General features: G+C 39.3%; 2 protein-coding genes across 2 annotated transcripts; both read right to left on the bottom strand.

Annotated features, from left to right (window-relative positions):
* Positions 1-1671: 1671 nt before the first annotated feature.
* LOC145905376 (G-protein coupled receptor GRL101-like) lies at positions 1672-5570 on the bottom strand. The gene is made up of 8 exons (XM_082992562.1): positions 5459-5570; positions 5127-5258; positions 3411-3575; positions 3041-3337; positions 2565-2745; positions 2319-2496; positions 2056-2261; positions 1672-1998 (listed from the first exon to the last, which is right to left on the bottom strand). The coding sequence occupies exons 3-8, from the start codon at positions 3438-3440 to the stop codon at positions 1679-1681; spliced, it is 1212 nt and encodes a 403-aa protein (XP_082848688.1). The 5' UTR covers positions 3441-3575; positions 5127-5258; positions 5459-5570; the 3' UTR covers positions 1672-1678.
* On the bottom strand, positions 5230-15794 carry LOC145906990 (uncharacterized). Its single transcript, XM_082994436.1, has 10 exons — positions 15782-15794; positions 14319-14441; positions 14070-14211; positions 11694-12038; positions 11246-11419; positions 11020-11178; positions 10556-10726; positions 7352-7424; positions 5459-5749; positions 5230-5319 (listed from the first exon to the last, which is right to left on the bottom strand). Exons 1-10 carry the CDS (start codon positions 15792-15794, stop codon positions 5230-5232), a joined length of 1581 nt encoding a protein of 526 aa, XP_082850562.1.
* Positions 15795-22325: the final 6531 nt, after the last annotated feature.

Here is a 22325-nt window from a genome sequence, read left to right as displayed (position 1 = left end):
GTAATTTAATTTATGGACATTTGTGGATAACAATAGCGTTTGTCTGTTCGTACTACTGCTTACCGTTAACTTAACATTTATTCACGCCATCCGTTTCGAACAGTGGCGTCGCGTGTCGAACACTTGTTTAAAAAGGCATAAATCTGACGAAAAAGGCTTTATTTTTTTTTATGCAAGATACATCCATCTTCTACGCATTCTAGTCAAAATTGCTTGTCGGACGTCGTGTTTATGACCCCTGGGTGCATTTGTTGTCCCCCGGTTGGACATTATTTATGGTAAAAGAGCAACAAAAAATTAGTCGTTTAAGTATCCCATCTACTGCGGTTCAATGCAAGATCAATTTCTCATCCACACAATACCACCACAGTTAGTTGCTGAATTTCCACAATGGAATTAAATTCAAGTTTATTTCCGCACAAAAAGAACTGAACCTGTATGAATAATAAATATGCAAAACCAAACGGAATGAGGACCGATCACGTCATGATGGAAAAGTGTTGATGTTCATTGCTTTAGCACTATGTGGCGCCGATGAAGACGAAATTCAGGCGAGACGGGTGATGAATGGATTCAGATTCCTTTACAAACTCACCACGTATGGTTGTAACTTCTATCTTAAACATTTACCTTCTCAAGACTGGATTTATTGATGACGAGAATAAGGGCACAATATATTGACAATCAACAAACATTTGACAAAACAATTGTTATATTTTGGTGAAAGTTTAAATATTTTTGAGTGAAAATTTTTTAAAGGGATTAAACTAGCCGCTACTGTGTACCAAACGGTAATTGATAGTAAGAAGGAAATCTTCAAACAGAGATCTTGTTGCAGCACGTTTAATGCAACGTTAACGATAAAACGTAGTTCTTATTGGTTTAAGGTTCACAGGCTTCGCAGCTGCAGCCAAGCTGGTTCAGCCACTTTTTCCGACAAGTCGGAGCGAGATCTGAAAAATCAAGTTTGTATTCCATAGGTTTGTTGCATGGAATGTTTCCAATATCATAACATCGTGTTTACAAGTGAACTATCATCCAGCAACACAATAAGTTCATATCCTCGTCAAACACATTGATTTTATCCCAATTAAGTTCCAACTTCGTCATATTTCATCTCATGCGATGGATAGTACTTTGCACGCCAGAAATGCACTAAAATATTTCTCCAATTCGATAGAAAGCAAAATAAAGTGGGGAAGTCACTGGAAGCAAGGGAATCACCGCATCATTGAAATGTCCAATGTGATTCTACCCAAGTTGATGTCAAGCGTTCCAACACTCACGCATGATAAGAATGTCCTGGTGTTGGATGACGTGTGACGTGGACGACAAGTCCGACCAACTCATCACGTCACTCATATACTATGGTACATAAAATGATGACTCAAAAAATACAACCAAAAAGCATGACCGGGCATTAATAGAGACAGGGAAACCACCAAACGGTTTGGGCATACTAGATCTGGCGTCTATAATGTTACTCTGTCACACTTGAGAGACGTTGGATTAGAAAGACATTTGTAATATCACTTTTTTGTTCGATTTACTCTGCCATCACAAATATAATTCTACAAATAGAAGCTAAACGTATGGAGTCAAATAATGAATCGGTTCTGTCAATTCGATGCCAGAAAAAAGCACTTCATATTTTGAACAAGCTGAGTGCAAGGTTTATTTACAGAGTGGTTTCTGATTCAACCACATGTACGTTTTCTAGGTTAGCAACTACAAAAACAATTTCCTGTTGCTCTTTCTGTGGTTGACGCCTGAAAACGGCACGTAGGCCATCCCGGATTCTATCATTAAGCAGTTTCGGTGCGTTGGAGTAGATGAGGGGATTTAGAGAGCTGTTGATGGGGAGTAGGATAATTGCTGACAGAGCGTACATCACTGAAGGCATAGGAACTCCACCGAAGTTAACAAATGCCATGACGGAAATTGGAACCCAGCAAAGAAAATCGGTAATTATCAGTCGAAGGATTTTCTTTTGAATTTCTGCCGAAACAAACAGCAATAATGGAATAATATGTCTTCAAATACGATTGTTCTTACCTTTGTTTTGTTTTGCTGCCCTTCCATCTCTTGGTCTCTCGTTCACTTGCCTGGCAGTTGTCTTCTTGTATATCCAAAAATGCGCAATTGCCACAAACATGAAGGCCAGAAAGTTAAGAGTAATAATGGCGATTGAATATCCCCATGCCTTGTCTTTGGTTGTTACATATACTTTGCTGATGCAAACACTGCTGCTACTGTAATATCTACACATAAACAATTTCGGCGATAAAATTGAACATTATGCGCGAATACAAACGAACCCCAAATATCCAGAAATGTTAAATAGCTCAGTGTAATTGTAATCCTCAAGAATCTCCATAAAATCCATCCAGGAATTAGCATCATTCACACGCATGAGGGCATTGTTTGGTGCTTGGGAATCGTTGCTTGTAAAGTTGTGTTGGAAAGTTACAAATCGATTCATGAAGTTATTCATGCCTGTATACGCAACGCTTTAAAGTCATTCGAAACTGGTTTGACCACCAACATCTACGACAATATCTTACTAGAAAAGTCGACTGCAACATTGTCAAAAAACAGATTCTCATTCATCCAAGCTTTGGTTTCAAACAAATGTTGAAGTTGAGTTGTGAGAGGAATAAAAGCAATGGTAAACGAGAATGCCCAGGAGAGGATAATGGAAAGGATGACAGTTTTCAATTCCTGTTTCAAGGATGCATTGAGTGGCTGAAACAAAAGAGAACATTAACGTGTTTTCATTAAAAGTAATAAGTTTGAAAGCTCGGTGGTTATTTCAAATCGAGAGACGGGGAATGCAGTTGGCAGATCGAATTCCATCGGAGTGGAAATTGTTTCCTCTTTCGTTTCTCATGTCAGGCTTAGAATCTAGCGATAGCTGTGAGAGTGATAATAAATAGGTTTCCGGAGATATAAGATTTCCAGAGAGCAAGTTGTCACATAACATTTTGGAAAGGGCCGTCACCGGTTTACTGACGTAACCAACTACAATTGTTTCACTTACGGTTTTCACAGCATACAGTCGGAATATGGTCAACAGAACCATTGTAAACACCGATGTTTCGCTTGAAAGCAAAACCAATACCCCCATTGTGGTGCAACTTCCGCTTGATCTCCAAATAAGGTCATTGGCACAATAATTTCCGGAATATCTGACACCAGCGGCTCCTAGCATGATCAGATAAACTCCCATGAGTAGATCAGATACGGATAGATTCAAAATGAGCAGATGGTTTGTGCGAAATGCAGCAAATTGTGATTCTCCTGTCGCCAACGTTTTGCCTTCCATCACCATGACAACCTCAAAACAAATTGGAGGAATATAACACATTATCTTATTGCAACCAAGAAAAAACAAACTTAGTTTAATTTACCAAATTTCCGGCAATGGCGAGCATCCCCATTATCCACACAATGGCTCGTAGAAATGGGTTCGCAATCAACTCGTATCGTGATGAAAATATGTTTTCGTTGATCACTTTTGTATTTGTTGGGCATTCGTCTGACCAATCAGAGCAGTCGCCGACTCCATTAAATTTCTATGGAGGTAATTAAAATAATCTTTGTAGTTAAGTTGGTCATATTGGCATCCGTAAACAGCATAATGCGAAATTACTGTTTTGTGTGTAATTTTTAAACAACGTGACTGAGGTAATTGGGCAAAAAATGTGTACTGCAATATGCACGTGTAGTTTTGGGTACGGGAAGGGCGTGTGACGCACTAATTGACTAGAAAGGTGAACTAGCAGTTCTCATATTTGTAAAGAACCTGATTTGTGCAGTGGGTCGCACTTTTCAAAATTAGATTTGTGCAGTGGGTCGCACAATTGTTTGGTATTCGTTCTTTTAACATTGGGCGCTTCAAAAGTTTTATTCATATTGACGTCATTTTATTTAGTATTAATAATGTATTAAAATCCAAACACAGCGATCTTCAGACAGCTCAGATCGATTTATTTAGAGAAAAATATATTTCGCCTAAAACGGCATCATCAGTTTCTCCATTTACCAAAACTTATTCAAATCTATTTGAATAAGTTTTGGTAAATGGAGAAACTGATGATGCCGTTTTAGGCGAAATATATTTTTCTCTAAATAAATCGATCTGAGCTGTCTGAAGATCGCTGTGTTTGGATTTTAATACATTATTATTGATACGGTGTGCGATCGACAGCCTGCCAGGGGCCTTTGGTTTTTTGGATCCAGATTTGATTTACTAATCACATCATTTTATTTAGTTTTGAAAGTAGCCGCCTCTGTAGTTAAGCTCCCAACTTTTGTTTTGACGTTGAGCCTTTAGTGCAGTGTGAACTGAGCGTTTACCATAGTTAGGGTTAGGAAATTAAGCGCTAGAAAACGAAGAAAAGGTCTTTCTAAATCGGTTCTAAAACTTCCATACCCGCCCTCCCAATAACTTTAGTCCGAATTCGCAACAGGGGTTGTGTGTAAAAATGTGCGCTTCGGTGCAGTCACTTCAATCAACTTCACCGAGTGAAGCAACTGCACCCATCACTGTTATTTGCTTTTTGAAATGCTGTATACTCTAAATAACTACTAAGGTCTTTCATCGACACATTATAACCGGGGGTAAAAAAAAACATTTGAAAATTGAAGATACTACTCAAATATGTGTTTTTGGCATATTTTCACTGTCTGTTTTCATAATTCAAAACTCATGCTGTTTTTGTGTTCATAGATTTCATGTGATTTTTGCAAGACATGGACACACATGAAATGTGCTCCAAACTCTCCAAAAAGAAGTTTCTGTTGCATCTTTTGCAAACAATTTAAATAAACTTGATTTGCATTTGATGTTGTACGCAATCAAACCAGAGTGACGTGACGTGCATGTATTATAGGGGCAAGCACTTTTCAGTGATGTCACTGCGAAGTTACTGCACCGAGTGAAGTGTGTGCACCGAAAACACCGCTCAAGTGAAGTAACTTCACCCAGTGAACATTTTCACCCACAAGTCCGTCAACGAATTCGGGATCGCAGACTTAATTTCGGTCACAATAGTAACATGTGCAGATTCAAAACATCTTTGCCACAGGACACAAAACTTTACATATTATTAATATGTGTTAACCTTCTCCTTCTTAACGAACAATGGATTTTCGTTTTCGCAGTAAAACCTTCCGTCCTTTGTGCAGTTTATTTCGTCACTTTGATCATCGCAGTTAATTGTGAGGTCACAAACATCCGATTCGTTGACAGAGATCTGTTACAAGAATCTGGTGAATATTTAAACCGTATTCGTGGCTAACTGTGTGCGAAAGATTCTATAAAGAGCATTATGACAAACAATAATGAACAACAGACACCGATACCTTTTTGCCTTTTACAGTTAAAATACAGCTTTGCAGTGATTTTACTAAGGTGTCTTTAACTTTTCGTGAATATGTTGACGAAATAACTTACTTTGGCTCCATTTAACGTTGGACAGTAGAATCTTCCTTCCTTTGTACACAATTCTGGATATTCGTCACTTTCATTCTTGCAATCGATAAAACCGTCGCAGACCTTGGACAAAGGAATATTGAGAAGTCCTTCAATTGTTTCGCAGTATTTCCGATGTTTGCAAATTTGAGGATCTTCATCGTGGTCGAAGAGTCGAGGTATGTCAAGATTGCGGATTAGACCAACGCAGTCCTGTCTCCCATCGCACAGTAGTTTGTTGTCGAACATCTCCCACCTCGAGCTCCTCCATTCCTGTGTAAAACACGTCACGTGGTTCTTAGTATGATTTTGTGGCTGTTACATGAGGTTTTATCATAAATAAGTTTTGAAACAGATTTCTCTGCAACAAAATCTGTGAATCCGGTGGCGACAGACCAGCAGTGACCGTAAACTTTTTGCTTACAAACTCAATTTTTCAGGTAACAGTGCCCATGTGGGACACCTAGAAACGTCTAACAACACATCGACAGCAACAGACGTCCTGACAGCAAACTTGTTCGAGACTTTTATACCTGTCATGCATTATAAGATGTTTACTTTTTTATAATTATAAGTTTTTTTTATTAACTAGTTAAAAAACAAGAAAATAGCAAAATAACCTTGACGAACAAATACAATTTGTGACGAAAGCGAGAATTGACTCTTAAACGTGTGGAATGTGACGACAAAATTGACTATTCATGCAACTCTTCTCATAAACTCTCGCCGTGGTCGTCGCAGTACTTTAAGTGTCCACAAAAGGGATATGTCTGCTGTCATTTTTGTGCAAATTGTTAAAAATGTAGGTATCACAAGTCAGTACTACATGCCATGTTGGGTGGTTTAGTGCAACCCAAATACCACCTTAATTCAACACATTTCAATGTTGCACAGTAAACGTCTGGTGAACTCGATACAAGCACGAATTCCAACTGTTAACGACATTGAAGGTATTTCTTTTGTAAGTTAATAGGATTTTGTAACTAATTGTCATCACGTATAATTGTTCCAATGTTTGCAAAATAAAACTTTTGAAATGTTTTTTTAATGATTCAGAATGAACAATCTTGCATGCGAAGCTGGTTTTACTCGCCCCTAGTTGGTTTTAAACAATGGGATGGAATTCCAATCTTCGAGCTTTTGAGAGGTACATTACAAACAGTTGACAAATGTGCAATATGTCAAAGAGAGCGAACAATCTTCCATGATGATAAGGAATCTTATTGAAAATATCTAAGAGGTTATAACTCGCGATAAAAGTATTCAAACGAATCCGTAAGGATATTGCGGGAATCTTTGTCCGCTACGACGGTGAAGTTTGGTATTACGAAGTGGCTCAACCTCATGAGGCACCGGGTTCGTATATCGTCCATGAAGATATTGGAAAGTAAGATGTGGCGGAAACCATACCCACCCTAGAGCAACCTAATCCAACGCGCTTTGGAGGAATTAGTTGAACAATGTGTTTTGTAGCAACGAATTAGGTGTAGTGTGGATATTTTGTATGGTGTCACTGAATGTTTCCCACCGGTATATAACAACGTCTGTACAACGTAATCTTCTGCGCAGTGTGACGTTCCTGTAACTCGCTTCATGTCTCTGAGTGTTGGTTTGTTCAACAGTAGTTTACAAAATTACAGAAACCAAACGATTGAGGTAACAAATATTCACGTTTGGCGGAGTAAGTCAAAATCTTTGTTAGTTCGTGTAATAATTACGTTCGACTGCTTAAGCATTGTTCCAAACGTTTTTTTAAACTGGAGTTTGTCCAGCAAGTGAGTAAGTACATTGTGTTGGCAAGAACCTACAAACGTACGTAATCATCTAGAAACCACTTATTTCCGACTAAACAATAAGTTATGTGTTCCCTCTTACCTCACATCTCCACTTCCCCTGTGTGTAGTTGGTTGTTGTTGTTGAGCAGTCGTTCATAACTTCCTCATCAACACTGAAAACATTTGAATGTTTTGCGTTTATTTTATAAATACAAACTCAAATTGAATGCAGATGATATTTACTTGCGACACATGTAGTAATTAATCAAACGTCTTTAAAACCCATACATGGGAATTGAGCTCAAAATTGACCCAAAATTACTACAACATCTTGTCATAACATCAATAGTGTGTCAAGAAATATAAACAATACCAAAGATTCGCTGTATCCCAATTGGTTTTAAACCACGGTAGCTGAAGAATAAACAAACATATTGGAACCGCTTCAACCCAACAACTAAAACTGTCAACTTAGCATTAAGCAAATTTCCTATGCTTGGTCGCCCATTATTGAAACACTATTGCGCCACAAAGGTTGCTTGCTTGTAGTGCTGAGATAAGCGATGACTTGCATTTAAAGTCTTTTTCGACTACAATACTTTGTATTCAAGGTCAAAAACGTCTTCGATAGTAAAGGAATGGGCATTTTCCTGCAGCGGCGAAACACATCCTTAACATCTGCATTAGTTTATCATGCCAATGAAAACAAGTCACGTAGTATTTACAGACTTATTGCTAAATACTGCTCTTCTGGCAAACTTTATTTTATCGACGTTTCGGCTGTTATGCAGCAGCCTTCATCAGGAGGTATGAAATGTAAATCAAGCAATGTGGACAATGTTGTGGCACATAAACAAAGAAAAAGGGCTTCAATAGAAAAGAAGAAGTGAAAAAACGACAAGAAAGGGGCGAACCCGCCTGCACTGTACAATTATCAGTAACCACACGGGATATCATGGTTCATGGGGTGCGCGAGGTTTAACGGAAGAATTTCGTAGCAGGTGTCGATACACTGGGGGAAACAGAGTTTGCTTTTTGTCATTGAGTGATGATGCTTGCGTATTAATGTTCAATGTCTCTAAAAACATCCTCTTGCACTTGTCCGACTCGCGTTGCAAAATGATCGTTCTTGTAAAGTCCACCGTATGACATGTTTCGGACGCATGATGACAAAGAGCTGCCCCTCATCACTTTTCCGCATAAGCTTCGATTAAGCCGGAGAAAGTAACGGGAATAACCGTTAGCAAGAAGCGCTTCATAAACATAACCCACCTCTTGTTCTCGTTCAGCGTCATTAGATCAACGATTCGGCACGAGTACATAATGAGCCTACTACCGCCCTCTTGTGTGCGATCGAATGCGCCGAACGAAACGAAAGATACCAGTTGGAATGGATGGGCTTGCGGTACACCCTTGTAGAGAGAGTCCCCTGAACCAGAACAACTAAAAATGACAACTCAACTCTTTGCTCGCGCTTCATGTACTACGTTTCCATGGCCACTTTTCAGGCGCAGTACTCGGCCCGAAGGCCGAAAAACGGAAGTGACGTAGCAAAACAAGGCGCTTTGTTGCGCCTCAACTGCCGATCGGTCGGGCGATCTAGAAGGGGTTGCCTGACCGAGTTGAGGCGTAGTATACTCGGCCCGACGGATTTCGGTTTCGTTGACGTTGTAACTGTGCAGTCGTGTGGTGATAAGAATTAGACCAGTAACAATTTATTGAAAATATTATCCTTGCAGGGAGACAAAAGCCACCTTGCAAAAATGCTATGAACCGGATTGTGACAGACTCACTGTACAGCAGGTTGTCACAGCTTCACCATTTATGACTAATTATTTGCAATTTAATTCTTTTTTGTCATGTAGCTACTGGCTTGAAACTTCAGAATTCAAGTTGTATTTGAAGAAACTTCTCATCATACAAATGCTCTGTGAATGAATTTGTGCATTATGTTTTTGTTACAATTCAATAAATAAAATCACAAAGTTTTGTGTGGTTTATCAGGACTTCAACAGTTATATGTTCCACAATATGCACAGGTCTTAACGGTCGCGAAACGGACATGGAAACGCAAGCCGTTTTGCGCCTGTTCGTTCGGGCCTAGTATATGATCGGGCCATGTTTTCGGGCTATGTACGAATGTGGCCATGGAAACGTAGTAATGGTGAACCCGATGCTCGGTTCAATGGAGTTGAGATATGAGAGCAGTGACTGTACGGACATTGTGCATTGCCAGCCTGGATGCAACCTACCTTACCTTTAGAGGTAAATTTTACAAACACATTTTCGATACTGCCATGGGATCCCCACTTTCCGTTGTGGTCGCGAACATTGTCATGGAATCAGTTGAAAACAGGGTGTTGGCAACGTTTGTTAACCCTCCTAGATTTTGGAGGCGTTATGTGAACGACACATTCGTGGTCGTGCAACGGGATGACGTACAGTCACTTCTCTCGTATCTCAATTCCATTGAACCGAGCATCGGTTTCACCATGGAGCGCAAGCGAGGGAGTGAGTTGACATTTTTAGATGTTGTGGTTCGAAGAGAAGAGGGGACTCTCTCTAGAAGGGTGTACCGCAAGGCCACCCATTCCAACAGGTATCTTTCGTTTCGTTAGGTGCATTCGATCTCACACAAGAGGGCGGTAGTACGCTCATTATGTACTCGTGCCGAATCGTTGATAACTGATGACGCTGAACGAGAGCAAGAGGTGGGTTATGTTGATGAAGCGCTTCTTGCTAACGGTTATTCCCGTTCCTTTCTCCGGCATAATCGAAGCTTTATGCGGAGAAGTGATGCGGGGCAGCCCGCGGGTATAGTTGTATTATAGTATATTTCTGGACTTTACGAAACGTTAAAACGACTGCTTGGCGACTTTAACATTCAGGATTTTGAACGGCCGGCCGCTACCATGCGTTCCTTCATATCTCACCCGAAAGACCGCATGCATGATAAGCTCGACAAGAGGGGTGTTGTCTACAGCATTACCTGCGGTTGGTGCAGCGGCTTGTGTACATTGGGGAAACCGGCCGTGCACTAAAAACGAGGTTGAAAGAACACCAAAGGGACGTAAACAACCACAAGGAGAAATGCTGCATAACAGCCGAAACGTCGAGAAACGTCAATGAAATAAAGTTTGCCAGAAGAGCAGCATTCAGCAATAAAACATGCCTGTCAGCGTCAGTAACAATGTATTTACTGACACTTAACACACCTTACACTATTGCAAGTCATCGATTTCTGGTATCGCATTGGATGTCAGTGGTTTCAATCCAAAGAACAAACTAATACTTTATCACTTACTAATGAAACTTGCCACAATCTTTGGTTTTCCCAGATTGACAAAAGCATTCGTCACTTTTATCGGGACAGTCGATGACGTCATCACACACACTTGACCTTGAGATGATCATGGGGTCATTTTTACATTGAAAACATGAACGATGATTAAATGGCTGAGAACTTCGAACGTCTCTACAAATGGCATATGTCAATTCTGTCTTATCTTAACTGAAAAGTACTTTTTACCAACCACAACAGTTCACAAATACCTAGCATCTCCATTCTCTGAGGTGTAACACAAATCGGATTTATCATCACAATCGGCAATGCCGTCCCATAGAAACAACTGCGGAAGATTGCATTGCCTGCCATTACGAACACATTTGAATCCATGACCATTATTCCTGTGTCGGAAACCTGGACAGTCATTGCAAGGATCGCCATCACAAACAGTCGAACGTTTCCAACAAGCTGAATTCGGACACTGGAAGTAGGAGGGGCAGTTGTACTCACATGGGGAGTTCCCCAGACAATGAGCAAGCTTGTCGCAGATTTCATTTTTTGAGTTACAGGAAATGTTGGCTTGATCCAATGTGTTGTAACAAACCACATTAGTGTCGAAACAATTGCAACGTGGTTTTGAACTAAATAAAATTAATAGTTTATTTGCATCAATTAAATAAAAGGTCTTTTCAAAACTACACAAAATACCCTTTATTGTTATGGCTGCACTGCTCATGGAATTTCCCATTACAACTGCATTCATCACTCATATCAGGGCAATCTATGAAATCATCACATACACTTGACCTTGAGATGATCATGGGATCATTTGTACATTGGAAACACAATCGTTCGTTCAGGGATGAAGAAGTACCAATATCTCTGCAATAACAAATTTGTTTATGGATGCAATATTTTACCAGAAGCAAGCAGTTATTGCCGTTCTTTTTTAACATTTATCACCATTAATATAAACAAAGTTCATTTGACTAAAATTATATTCATCTTTGCAAACGTTTCATTTTTTTCGTTTTCACAGCAATAGGAAGAGCGACGCCGAATAATAGTAAAATTAGGAGCACAGGGGGAGAGGAGAGTCCGGGGCAGAGCTGGCAAGTATGCATATGCAAAAAAAAAACAATCAAAAACAAAATACCTGACATCTCCATTCTCCGAGGTGTAACACAAATCAGATTTATCATCGCAATCGGCAATGTCGTCCCATAGAAACAACTGCGGAAGATTGCAATTCCTGCCATTCCGAACACATTTGAATCCATGACCGTTATTCCAGTTTTGGAAAGCTGGACAGTCATTGCAAGGATTGCCATCACAAACAGTCGAACGTTCCCAACAAGCTGAATTGGGACACTGGAAATGGGAGGGGCAGCTAAAGTCACAATATGTTTTTCCAACACATTGGATTATTCCTTTGCAAAACTCCACCACTCTTAGGGCGCAAACTTTATTTGAATTGTGGACGTCAAACTTGTTGTCACAACTGTAACAAAAGTAATGTATTACGTCATATAACAATAGTTTCGCGAGATTTGTGTTTGTAAATGTTTAAACATGAAGAGTCGTCATGGCTGATAATCTGTAAATGTTAGGTTTGGTTTTAAATAAACCTCATTAATGCCAACTAGTCATACACAACTAGGTATGCAAATGTGTGATTAACAATGCACTTAAATGGCAGAAGAGCCACTTAAGTGCATTGTTATTATGAGGTTTATTTAAAACCATTGTTCACTTAAGTGCACAATTTTCATTGTTTGCATTGTTCACTTAAGTGCACAATTTTCATTAATTACTATACCTGGCAGCAAAAAGAGCAGTAAATATCTTGTACTTTTGTTGCTGTTTTGAACACCTCTATGTTGCCATACCATTAGGAAAACCCGTAACTGAATCCGCAATGACCCCCGCCCCTTGAACAACATCCCCCAACACCTCATCCAGTCCCTCAAAAAGTGTATAAACTTTAAGCTCGCTGTTCAGCGGAACAGGGACAACACCATTCCTGAAGGTGTCCTAGTCGATGTCAAACACTCAATAAATATAAATTAATCAAACTTCTCTCCACTCCAATCTTAAATCCGAAAAACTTAATCCTGTACCATTAATTAATTTGTTTTTTTTTTGCTCTTCACGTTTAGCATAAGTTACTCTTTCTGGTGTTATTTTCCTATCCTGTTAACTCTTCTTCCACATTTTTCTTTCAATTTAATTTTAATATTATGTAGCAGGTGTGTTCCGTTTTTTTTTATTGGTATGGATGGGAGGCCAACTTGTTAGCGAAAGCAATCGAGCTTCTGAATAATCGTGTGACGGGAATATTTAAAAGGTGGGTCGTATTTTGGGGAAGTTTTCTGTATATTTTCGCAGAACCATGTTTGCTGTTTGAGTTCGAGTTGGGCAGAAAACATACGCGGGTTTCTGTGGCCATAAGGTTTGCAGGCTTGGCAGCCCAGACATAGCAGCCTAGCTGGATCAGCCACTTTTTCCTGACAGGACAGGGCAAGATTTGAAAAATCAAACCTGCGCAGTGGGGCGGTCTTGCCTATCAAGCCCATGCATGTAATATTACTGCGTTGTCTGATACGGTGGTAGAGATCCCCTACGTATAGGTGAAGGTTGCCTGGCAAGTCGTGCGCTGATCCAGCTAGGCTGCAATTCCTCGACTGCCAAGCCTGCAAACCTCATGATAGCGATACGTTAGCTGTGATCGCCAAGGAAGGACCTGCGCATTAGGGCGATATTGCCAATCATGCCATTGCATGAAATATTACTGGGTTTCTGCGGCGTCGCATTTAAGGTAGTTTACGTAGTTGTGTTGAATTGCCAAAGAACTAAAGTGGTGCGCATTTCACAAACAAAAGCTTTTACTTTGGTATGTGCGCCAGGTATTGAATTTATAAGAAGTAAATCAGAATAACATTAAATAAGCGGTGGTTGTAAGTGGGTGTACACTTTCGTGCGCTATAATAGTCAATAGAAACTAGTAATAAAGGCACAGAATGTTGCTTCTTTGTATTGCCGAATAATACCACATGCGTAGTAATAATGCCATGTGCACCTAATAATGTGCCACGTGTTCGGTAACAAAGCTCAATTTAAAAACAATATGTTTTACTGGCGAACATGAAATTTTTAGTTTTCTCGGTAAATTATGCAAAAAGATTGACGATTACGTTTATTTAAAATATTGTAAAGTCAACGCAAACTGTGATACGTAAGACGTGTTTTGCCACCCCTGATATAAACCTTATCTTAATTCACTCTTTGTGCCTTCCACTGGCCACTTACCTCAACAACATTATTGTTACGTGTGAGTGTTTCGTAATCAATAATTCCCTTGAAATATTAAGGTAAAAACACTTCTGAACGCGCGGGATTTAAAACTGTCTTTTTTTCTCTTTATAATAAACTGCTCAAAATTCGTTATTCTAATTAAAGTCAAACCCTGATAACATCGTCTATAGGTTGGTCAATACCATCTAATGTGTGGAACATATTTAAGTGCTTTCACCTCATGTGAGGACTGGTGAGGTTTTCAGGATAAGTGGGAAAGTTGGCCGGTTTCTCATCACTTCCGTCCCTGCAATCGGGGCGAGGAAAACCATCACAAAACCTCTCGGCCAAGGCCCGCCTCCCATCATCGCAAGTAAACGCTGCACAAAACACATGAACGTAAATCGATGTGAAATCATTCATAATCTGTAAAAGTAACCAATACATTTAATAATTGGTAGTTTATAATTTGTAACAAAATACTTACCTTCGCCAGGTTCATACAATGCCAAAGTAATTGTGATGAAGGAGAGCAGGATTCCAACCACCTTAAACCAATACCTGATAAAAACACAAAGAGTTTGTATCTTACAATGATATATTTCTCTAACTCAGGGGAATGGCGCCATCATTGCTTCTAGTGAAGTTTTCCAAACTTTATATCTAAGAAACATTGCAAGGTTATTTAAGCTAGCTATTTAACCGCCATAATTTCATTGGCTTTTTATATAAACTGTCGTTACTTTTTTTCTTTTTTATCTTTACTCTCATTCGCTTGTTGATCAAACGCTTAGAAGAAATATTCAGTAGTTTTCGCCAAATCTCGACAGCTCACAGAACCCATCATACTCAAAAGTTTAAAAACAAAGGTTTAATCACCACACTGGTTCAACTATATGTCTGATTTTAATCTGTCGTGTTTCCATCTCTCACAAAGGCCCGGCAAATATTGTAAGCATAATAACGGACCAAAATTTCATCCCGGGCTTAAAAAGCGACTGACGAAGCGTAAGGCCGGGTTCACACTCACGCTTTGCGCCGGCGGATTCTTTGTTTGTTTCATTATACGCCGGCGTGCGGGCGTACGCTCGGGACATTAAAACAAACAAAGAATCCGCCGGCGCAAAGCGTGAGTGTGGACCCGGCCTAAGACACCGTACAAGTTAATGACACCTGTAAACTAGATCACAGACTAGACCTACTTTAACCTAACTCTATAAACCGTAGCTCCAATCATGTTACGACTTTGCATAGAAATAACAAGATTATAGTTAAAAATGTCCACGCTTAGTTACACGCGGAAAGGTGTTTATGTTCATTATTATCACGCGAATATATTATGCCTTTTAATTGTTTTTCCGTCAAAATTGTTGCTATTTTCCACCATGTAGAAAATTTAAATAGCTCACAAACCTTGGTCCCATTTTTAGTCCGTCGGACACTCCCCTGATCCGTCTTAAATCCTTCCTGTGATCAGTTTCAGTTTAACAAATCCCCCCAAAGTAACCAGAATTTAACGACTTTGTCTGATATGATGTTGTAACCTTGCGTAACGCTAAGAGTTATCTCTCTGTTGTCAGTCAAGCTCTGCCATTAGCATTGTGTGGTATTTTTGTACGATCGTCCATTGTGTTTTGCTTACTTTCAATCGTCCATTATGTTTAGCTTGCTTGCGATCGTCCATTGTGTTTTGCTTACTTTCAATCGTCCATTGTGTTTAGCTTGCTTGCGATCGTCCATTGTGTTTTGCTTACTTTCAATCGTCCATTATGTTTAGCTTGCTTGCGATCGTCCATTGTGTTTTGCTTACTTTCAATCGTCCAATAGGTTTAGCTTGCTTGCGATTATCCATTGTGTTTTGCTTACTTTCGGTCATCCATTGTGTTTTGCTTACTTTCGGTCATCCATTGTGTTTTGCTTACTTGCGATCATCCATTGTGTCATGCTTACCTTGATCGTCCATTGTGTTTTGCTTACTTGCGATCATCATATTACTATATTGTTGAAACGGTATTCTTCATCTTGATACATTTGATACGACGTTATATATATATATATATATATGTTGAAAATCCAAATATCTTTATCTGAAGCCCACCTCGTTCGTATACTAGAGTGCTGTAATATGTGTACATTGAGATGCACGCATCAAATACTGAACCAAATTAGACATGAAGTAAATATCCGAAGGAGATGGTGATAGAATATCGCGGAATAAACAGTCGGAGAGTGTTGTGTTGACTTCTTCCCTTCAAAAGGATAATGTTGAAAAACTTGTGCTGTTGAAATGTTTTAAAAAAAAACATTAACCTTGCCGGAGTTCCCGCTCCGCTTTCCCGCAGATTTTTGTTTCAACTCTCAGTCTCCCTTTTCAACAGCTTGAAGACTGATTTTCTGCTGAGCATTTAAATATTTCCACAATCATGGTTGCAAGTTGATTGATAGCTTGGTGCGCGGCGCTCCTCGCCTGCCAGTCTGGCAAATTTAATGTTAGCTTCTTGACTGGATAACACTTATGGTTTTATCGGTGCCCATGGCATTTTTACTTTTTTATATTTATTGTTCATGTGCGTTCAAGTACTTTTGTGCAAAATCAACATGATGGGCAACATTCGGGTTTGGATGAACATTCGGCGAACTTACAGAATACCCAGAAAGCAGTAATATTTCATGCAATGGCATGATTGGCAGGATCGCCCCACTGCGCAGGTCCTTGCTTGATTTTTCAAATCTTGCTCCGACTTGTCAGGAAAAAGTGGATGATCCAGCTAGGCTGCAATGCCTGGGCTGCCAAGCCTGCAAACCTAATACCCAGAAAGCATTGTGAGATAAACATGACATTTAAATAAGCACAGAAATAATGGCGATTAGTCGGGTATTTGATTATGATTTCACAGTGAATTAGACATAAAGCAGCGATCCGCAGACTAGTTTCAATTACGTCACACTTAAATTTTCGTGTCTGGTTTTTATGATTTTTTCATGAATATTTGTAAATCAAACCATGAAACAAACAACGCTCCTTAGAAGCATGTCAAGCCAACGTCTTCTTTCGGATTTCAAACAAACGTCAAAACTGAGATTTTTTCAGCAATTTCAGCAATTTTTCGAAAACAAAATCTCAGCACATAGATACGAGGTTGCGCCAAATATAGATACCAGCAAATGGTAGTCATTAGGTTCGCGCGACAAATCGTCGTCAGGCCACCAAATAAAGACAGCTTTTTCCTTTCCTGGTTTCTGCCGGTGTGTTACCGGATAATGCAACCGGTGCCAAACAGCGCTATCTTCCGGAACCGTTTCGTCGCACTTGAAACATCACTCTTCACGTCAGTAATTAACTGTTGTTTTTACTTTCCAATTATTTTCCAATCACAAACTATTCATTGGTTAGAAGCACTTGATCTCCACAGCAATCGCAGTTAATAATGTTCATTATCACTATTTCTCACTGGTGTTCTAATGTGGGCCCGTCTTCTTTTAACAGTTTCGTTATAAGTAACAACGCGTTAGGGCCAAAGTGGTTTCCCCGTTTGCACTTTATTTGTTGGTGAAACAATTCTTCCGGCGATAAATTTCACACACAGACTTGTGAATCACCTGAACGATGACCTCAAAAAACGGACCCACAAGGAACGCATAACAATATTAACACGTTTTTGAGGGCATTTTAGTGTAAGTAAAACGCGAAAACGTTAAGGCTACTGTGATCTACAGGTTAAGCGAGGTTTTATCTAACATCAATTTTAACCCAAAACTGTTTCTAAATTTATTTGCTTGACTGAGCTGTGACGTGACGAACAATATTCAATATTTTCATTCCGAAATCGACCTTTTCTAACGCCACTTGTTGTGCGTGACACAGGTGGAAACTTCACGTTTGCAGAATTACAATACAAAATTACCTTGTGTCAAACGCATTTTTTTGAGCGAAACATGTATTCTTGACAATAAATGCGTTTGACACAACGTGACACAATGCTGCTACTTGTACTATTGTCATTCTGTCGAAATAAAAAATGTTTTAAAAAAGCGTTCCGCATGATTTGCAACAAATTTCAAATAATGATTTGAGTCGTTACTGCTTGGTTGCAGTAATTTGCTCCTGTTCGGCAAACAAATTGCCAAAACGTCTATCTGGCTGAAAGAAAATCATTTTAAATGCGATGTCAAACCAAACATTTCTTCATACAACACTTTACAGAGCATCCGAGAAAAAATGATGGTAATTCAATGGACGTTATAAACACTTTTCGGGATTAATATTTTACAAAAATCGCCAAAGTACAGCATAAGCAAAACGCTCATATCAAAATAAAATGTTAGAGAAGCGTCGTTTCCAACGATATGACTTTTATCGTTAACAATAGGAACCAGAAATAATGTATGCGCCGAAAATTCTATTTGCGTTTTAAACACTTTCGGGACTAATATTTTTCAAAAAAACGCTCCATAGTTAGAGTACAGCATAAGCTAAACGCTCATATCAAAAGTGATTGGCATAGAAGGGCCGTTTACCAACGAAATAACTTTTAATGTAACAACAATATTTTGGCTTGGATAACACAGATACTGTTATGTCATAGGCGCATTAAACTCGAGCTTCCACTGTCATGGACTTAAAATGAACTAGAGCTAATAGCAATGAGGTTATATTTTAAATACTTTCCGGAACTAATATTTTTCTAAAAAAAAAATTAACTAATATTGTTCTCTCTCTATGGGTAGAGAACAATATTAGTTAGATGCTTATGTCGAAATCAAATGGTGACAAGCGCCGTTTACCAACGAAACGAATTGCACAAACGTTTTGAACACTTTCCGCACTAATATATCTTTTAAAATCACTTTGTTGGTATTCATGGTTCGAATATATGTGCCAAACACCCCAAAACAAAAAAATACGTTTAGCCGAAGAACTAAATCTGGAACTAACCGCATCTAGCGTGTCTGGCAGCTGCATTGCATTGATATGAACGTTTACTGTTTCGGGAGTGTTTAAAATCACAGCATATGATATAAAAGGCTCTAAATCAATTACAAACGTGTTCTCCTAATTCTCTAGGCCACTTTATAAAGTTCTGCAAAATATATTATAATTTACGAAATTTTCCTAGCTTACGCTCTGACAAAAAACATATTTGATAAGCTTTAGTGTCCGTCTGCAGTTAGTTATCATCAGGACTTTTCGCCGCAGTAAAAACGCACACAACAGACAAAATTTTTGCCAGGCGCGCTAGTTGTCATTAATTCCAAAGATTTTTCTTCGTCTAAGCGGAAATTTTCGTTTTTGGTGCTTGGGTACTCACATTCTTCTACAGTTTCTGCTTTGCTTAAACGTATTTTTTTTCACAAAATGGTTTACCGCAGTGTTACACTCGTTTAATTGAAAAACTCCTATTTCAAACCAATGCATTTTCAACCAATCTGTACCTGCAGCATTGTGACGTCAGACCCATTGATGATGCGTAATCGAAACCATGAATAATACGGTACAAAATAACGAACATGCCAAATTACACTGGTAGATAAGCGCGATCTTTGAGTTAGGCGATGTCAAGTAATTATTAGCTTATAGAAGCCTTTCATCAAAATGAAGTCAAGTACAGCTGCTTTGTTGACTGTTACGTCATAAATATATCAAGCATTTTCCTTTACTGGCACCCATTGAAACGTTTTAATGTTAAAGTTAAAAAAAAATGTTAAGTCTGCTTTTCGTTCGATGTTGGAGGCTATATATTATCAACTACGTCAGAATAAATACTTTTGGGCAAGTTTTAACCAGTGTTACTCGTGACACACAGATTCACCGCACTTGCGATGTACCAAATCTACTATCAAATCAATCAGGACGGTTTCTTCCAATGCCTAAAATTTTTTATATCCACGTGATATTTACGAGTCCCTGCTTCTCTCGCATATCGCGTGACTGTCTGTTTTTACGGTTACGCTGTCGTTCTGTCCATTCGATTCCATTTTAGTCTATTCAATCTCAATTCTATTTGATTGCATTGTATTCTGTTAAAGCTCGTCGAGGCTCAGCGGAGTAGTCACTTGCGCTTTCTTCCTGCTTCGAATGTAACTCACCAACCGCAGCAAACCATCCTATTGCCTTCTCCAACTTCCACCGTGACGAGCAGCGCTGAAATTTTCTGTCCAAGCCACCCACCGTCGGTGCTACAAACTCTTCAGGCTGCTCACCACGATCCAACGGGTCCGCAAGCCATGCGTCCTCGGCTTCACTCAGAAACTTCGTTCCTGTATACCAGCGATGGCATTCGAACATGGTCCTTGCACTTAATCATCGAGAGGCGTCATCTGCTGGATTCAGGTCTGCGCTGGACTCGATCCCTTATCAATTTTATTTAACCTTTGGCCACAAAAACAGGGAATCGTTTAGACGAATTATTGATGCATCTCAATACACTTGTTGAATCTGTCCAGAATACCGATTTCCTAATTACTTAGTCAGGCTCTTTGCGAATGACTTCCAATCGTTCTGAGGTAATGGTTGTCACTGACTTCAAACAGTCGTCTACGTAAACATTGCGTTTGACAGTTGAAATGATCTTTGCATTAAAGTCATGGCAATTATCTTCAGCGGTTCGTCGCAAACAATAACTTGCATAACACGGCGATGACGTCGCGCCGAATAAGTGCACCAAAATTTTGTGATCAACCGACTCCTTTGTCATGACCCCTTGAGACCACCATACGAATCGTAGACAATTCTGGTCTGCTTAGTCAAACCTAACCTGGTGAAACGTGGCCTCCACATCGGCAACCAATGCGATCGACTCCTGACGGTATCACACAAGAACCCCTACCAGACTGTTCATCAAATCAGGTCCTTAATTGCTCGTCCAGTGACTACCCTGCAAACTTAGTCGCACAATCAAACACGAATCTTACCTTCCCAGGCTTTTGCGAATAAACAACCGGATGATGCGGCAAATACCCTACAGGGCTTACGGCAGCTTCCTCCTGCTGCAGACTCAATTTCCTAAACTCTGTTTCCCACATGTGTTTTACCTGCTCATGCAATAAGTTACACGACAATTAAAAATGATGTACCTGGACGTTCTGTACAGCAAGAGATGATGCAGGGACCAACCCAGAATCGTTTTCACAGCACTGGCATCTTCGCGCCGGCCTCTTCACTCCTCATCAACCCAAAACACTTCGGGAACATCCAAACCAATCAAAAGCCACACTTCATTATACGCTGGCTTCGAAAACGTTATCCCTTTCAGATGAGACCAAGTTCGCTCGCACCTATTGGGAGCAACAGGCGAGTTCTCCTCGGCGATGATCAATACAATCAATTGGTTCAGTATGATAAGGTGTAGACACCGTTACATTATTAGACGTTTCGGATGATCGGACTACAATGGTTCAATTTGAGGCTCTGTATGCAACGAACAGTAAAGAAATATGAAGACCTATTATTTAAGAATATCAAACAAACTTAATTAATTTACTTAAACGACATTTTATGTATTTTATACCATACAAGGCATCCTAAAATGTTTTTGAATGAGCAATTTTTTTAAATCTTGACCGTTGGTTTTAACAGTATCCCAAAAGTGGAGAATGCTTCCAACTCAAAGAAGCAAACCAACAACTTGTCTGCATCAGACAATAACGCAACTATTTAACAAACACATATTCAAGATAATTTGTACCAAGTATTCAGATTGTGCGGGACCTGATTACTAATCATACATCAAGCTTGCTATCTTGAAAGTTATTCCAGGCTTCTTACATATTTCGATACGAGTTGTTTGACCGCTCTTTGCCTGGGTTTATGTTCATTATATTAGTCGCATTTAACTACAGCAGTATTGAGTCGAAGTATATGGTCAAAAATAACTGGGTGGTCCAAATTGTTGCAAAGGTGGTAAAAATTGTTCAGCATATTAATATGTTCAGCCTATTGGAAAATATCCGGTCCACTACAAATACGAAATTTCTCTTGTTGCTAAAACATAATCCTAATTTTTGAACAACAGCTTTTTTAAACAACGACTGTAAGTAATCCAAAGAAGACGTTTTTCCTGGATATATAAACATGTGTGTATTTCGCGTGTGCTTGGAGGCATCACCAGTGCCACTTATTCAAACAGAATTTTAACCAAAATAAGTTGAAGAGTACGACAAGGAACAGTGATTACAATCACTTTACACACAAAAGCCGCTTTACAAACTCAGGACAGGATAACAATCAGAATCCATTCGAAGTCCACATTTGAATATTTTGCTTCTTAAAACTTTACTGCCTCTACTGTTGTCAAATTTCAATTGTTTTCTGCGAAAGTACAAGCAACAGTAGATATACGCTATTATCTCGCAAATTGAATATTTACCAGTAAAAAAGTCAATACTGTGAGTAGCATTTGTCCCGCGAATATCGACAGTGACTTGGTATTGTGTACTTGGTTTTAAGTTTCCGAATGCTGCACGTTTATTTGCTAGAGAGCTGTAGGTGGTGACC

Source organism: Ascidia mentula, chromosome 6, assembly GCF_947561715.1.
Source record: "Ascidia mentula chromosome 6, kaAscMent1.1, whole genome shotgun sequence".
Taxonomy (NCBI): domain Eukaryota; kingdom Metazoa; phylum Chordata; class Ascidiacea; order Phlebobranchia; family Ascidiidae; genus Ascidia; species Ascidia mentula.
The sequence above is the reverse complement of the archived record's forward strand: the minus strand, read 5'-3'. Positions and strand labels throughout refer to the sequence as shown.

Coding starts and splice junctions, on each gene's coding strand:
- LOC145905376 (XM_082992562.1), bottom strand. CDS start 3,440: ATGGGGATGCTCGCCATTGCCGGAAATTTG. Junction 2,746..3,040: donor GACTGTATGCTGTGAAAACC/GTAAGTGAAACA, acceptor CTTTTGTTTCAG/CCACTCAATGCATCCTTGAA. Junction 2,497..2,564: donor TGTTGCAGTCGACTTTTCTA/GTAAGATATTGT, acceptor TTGCGTATACAG/GCATGAATAACTTCATGAAT.
- LOC145906990 (XM_082994436.1), bottom strand. Junction 14,212..14,318: donor ATTGTATGAACCTGGCGAAG/GTAAGTATTTTG, acceptor TGTTTTGTGCAG/CGTTTACTTGCGATGATGGG. Junction 11,420..11,693: donor TCGGAGAATGGAGATGTCAG/GTATTTTGTTTT, acceptor TTGTTATTGCAG/AGATATTGGTACTTCTTCAT.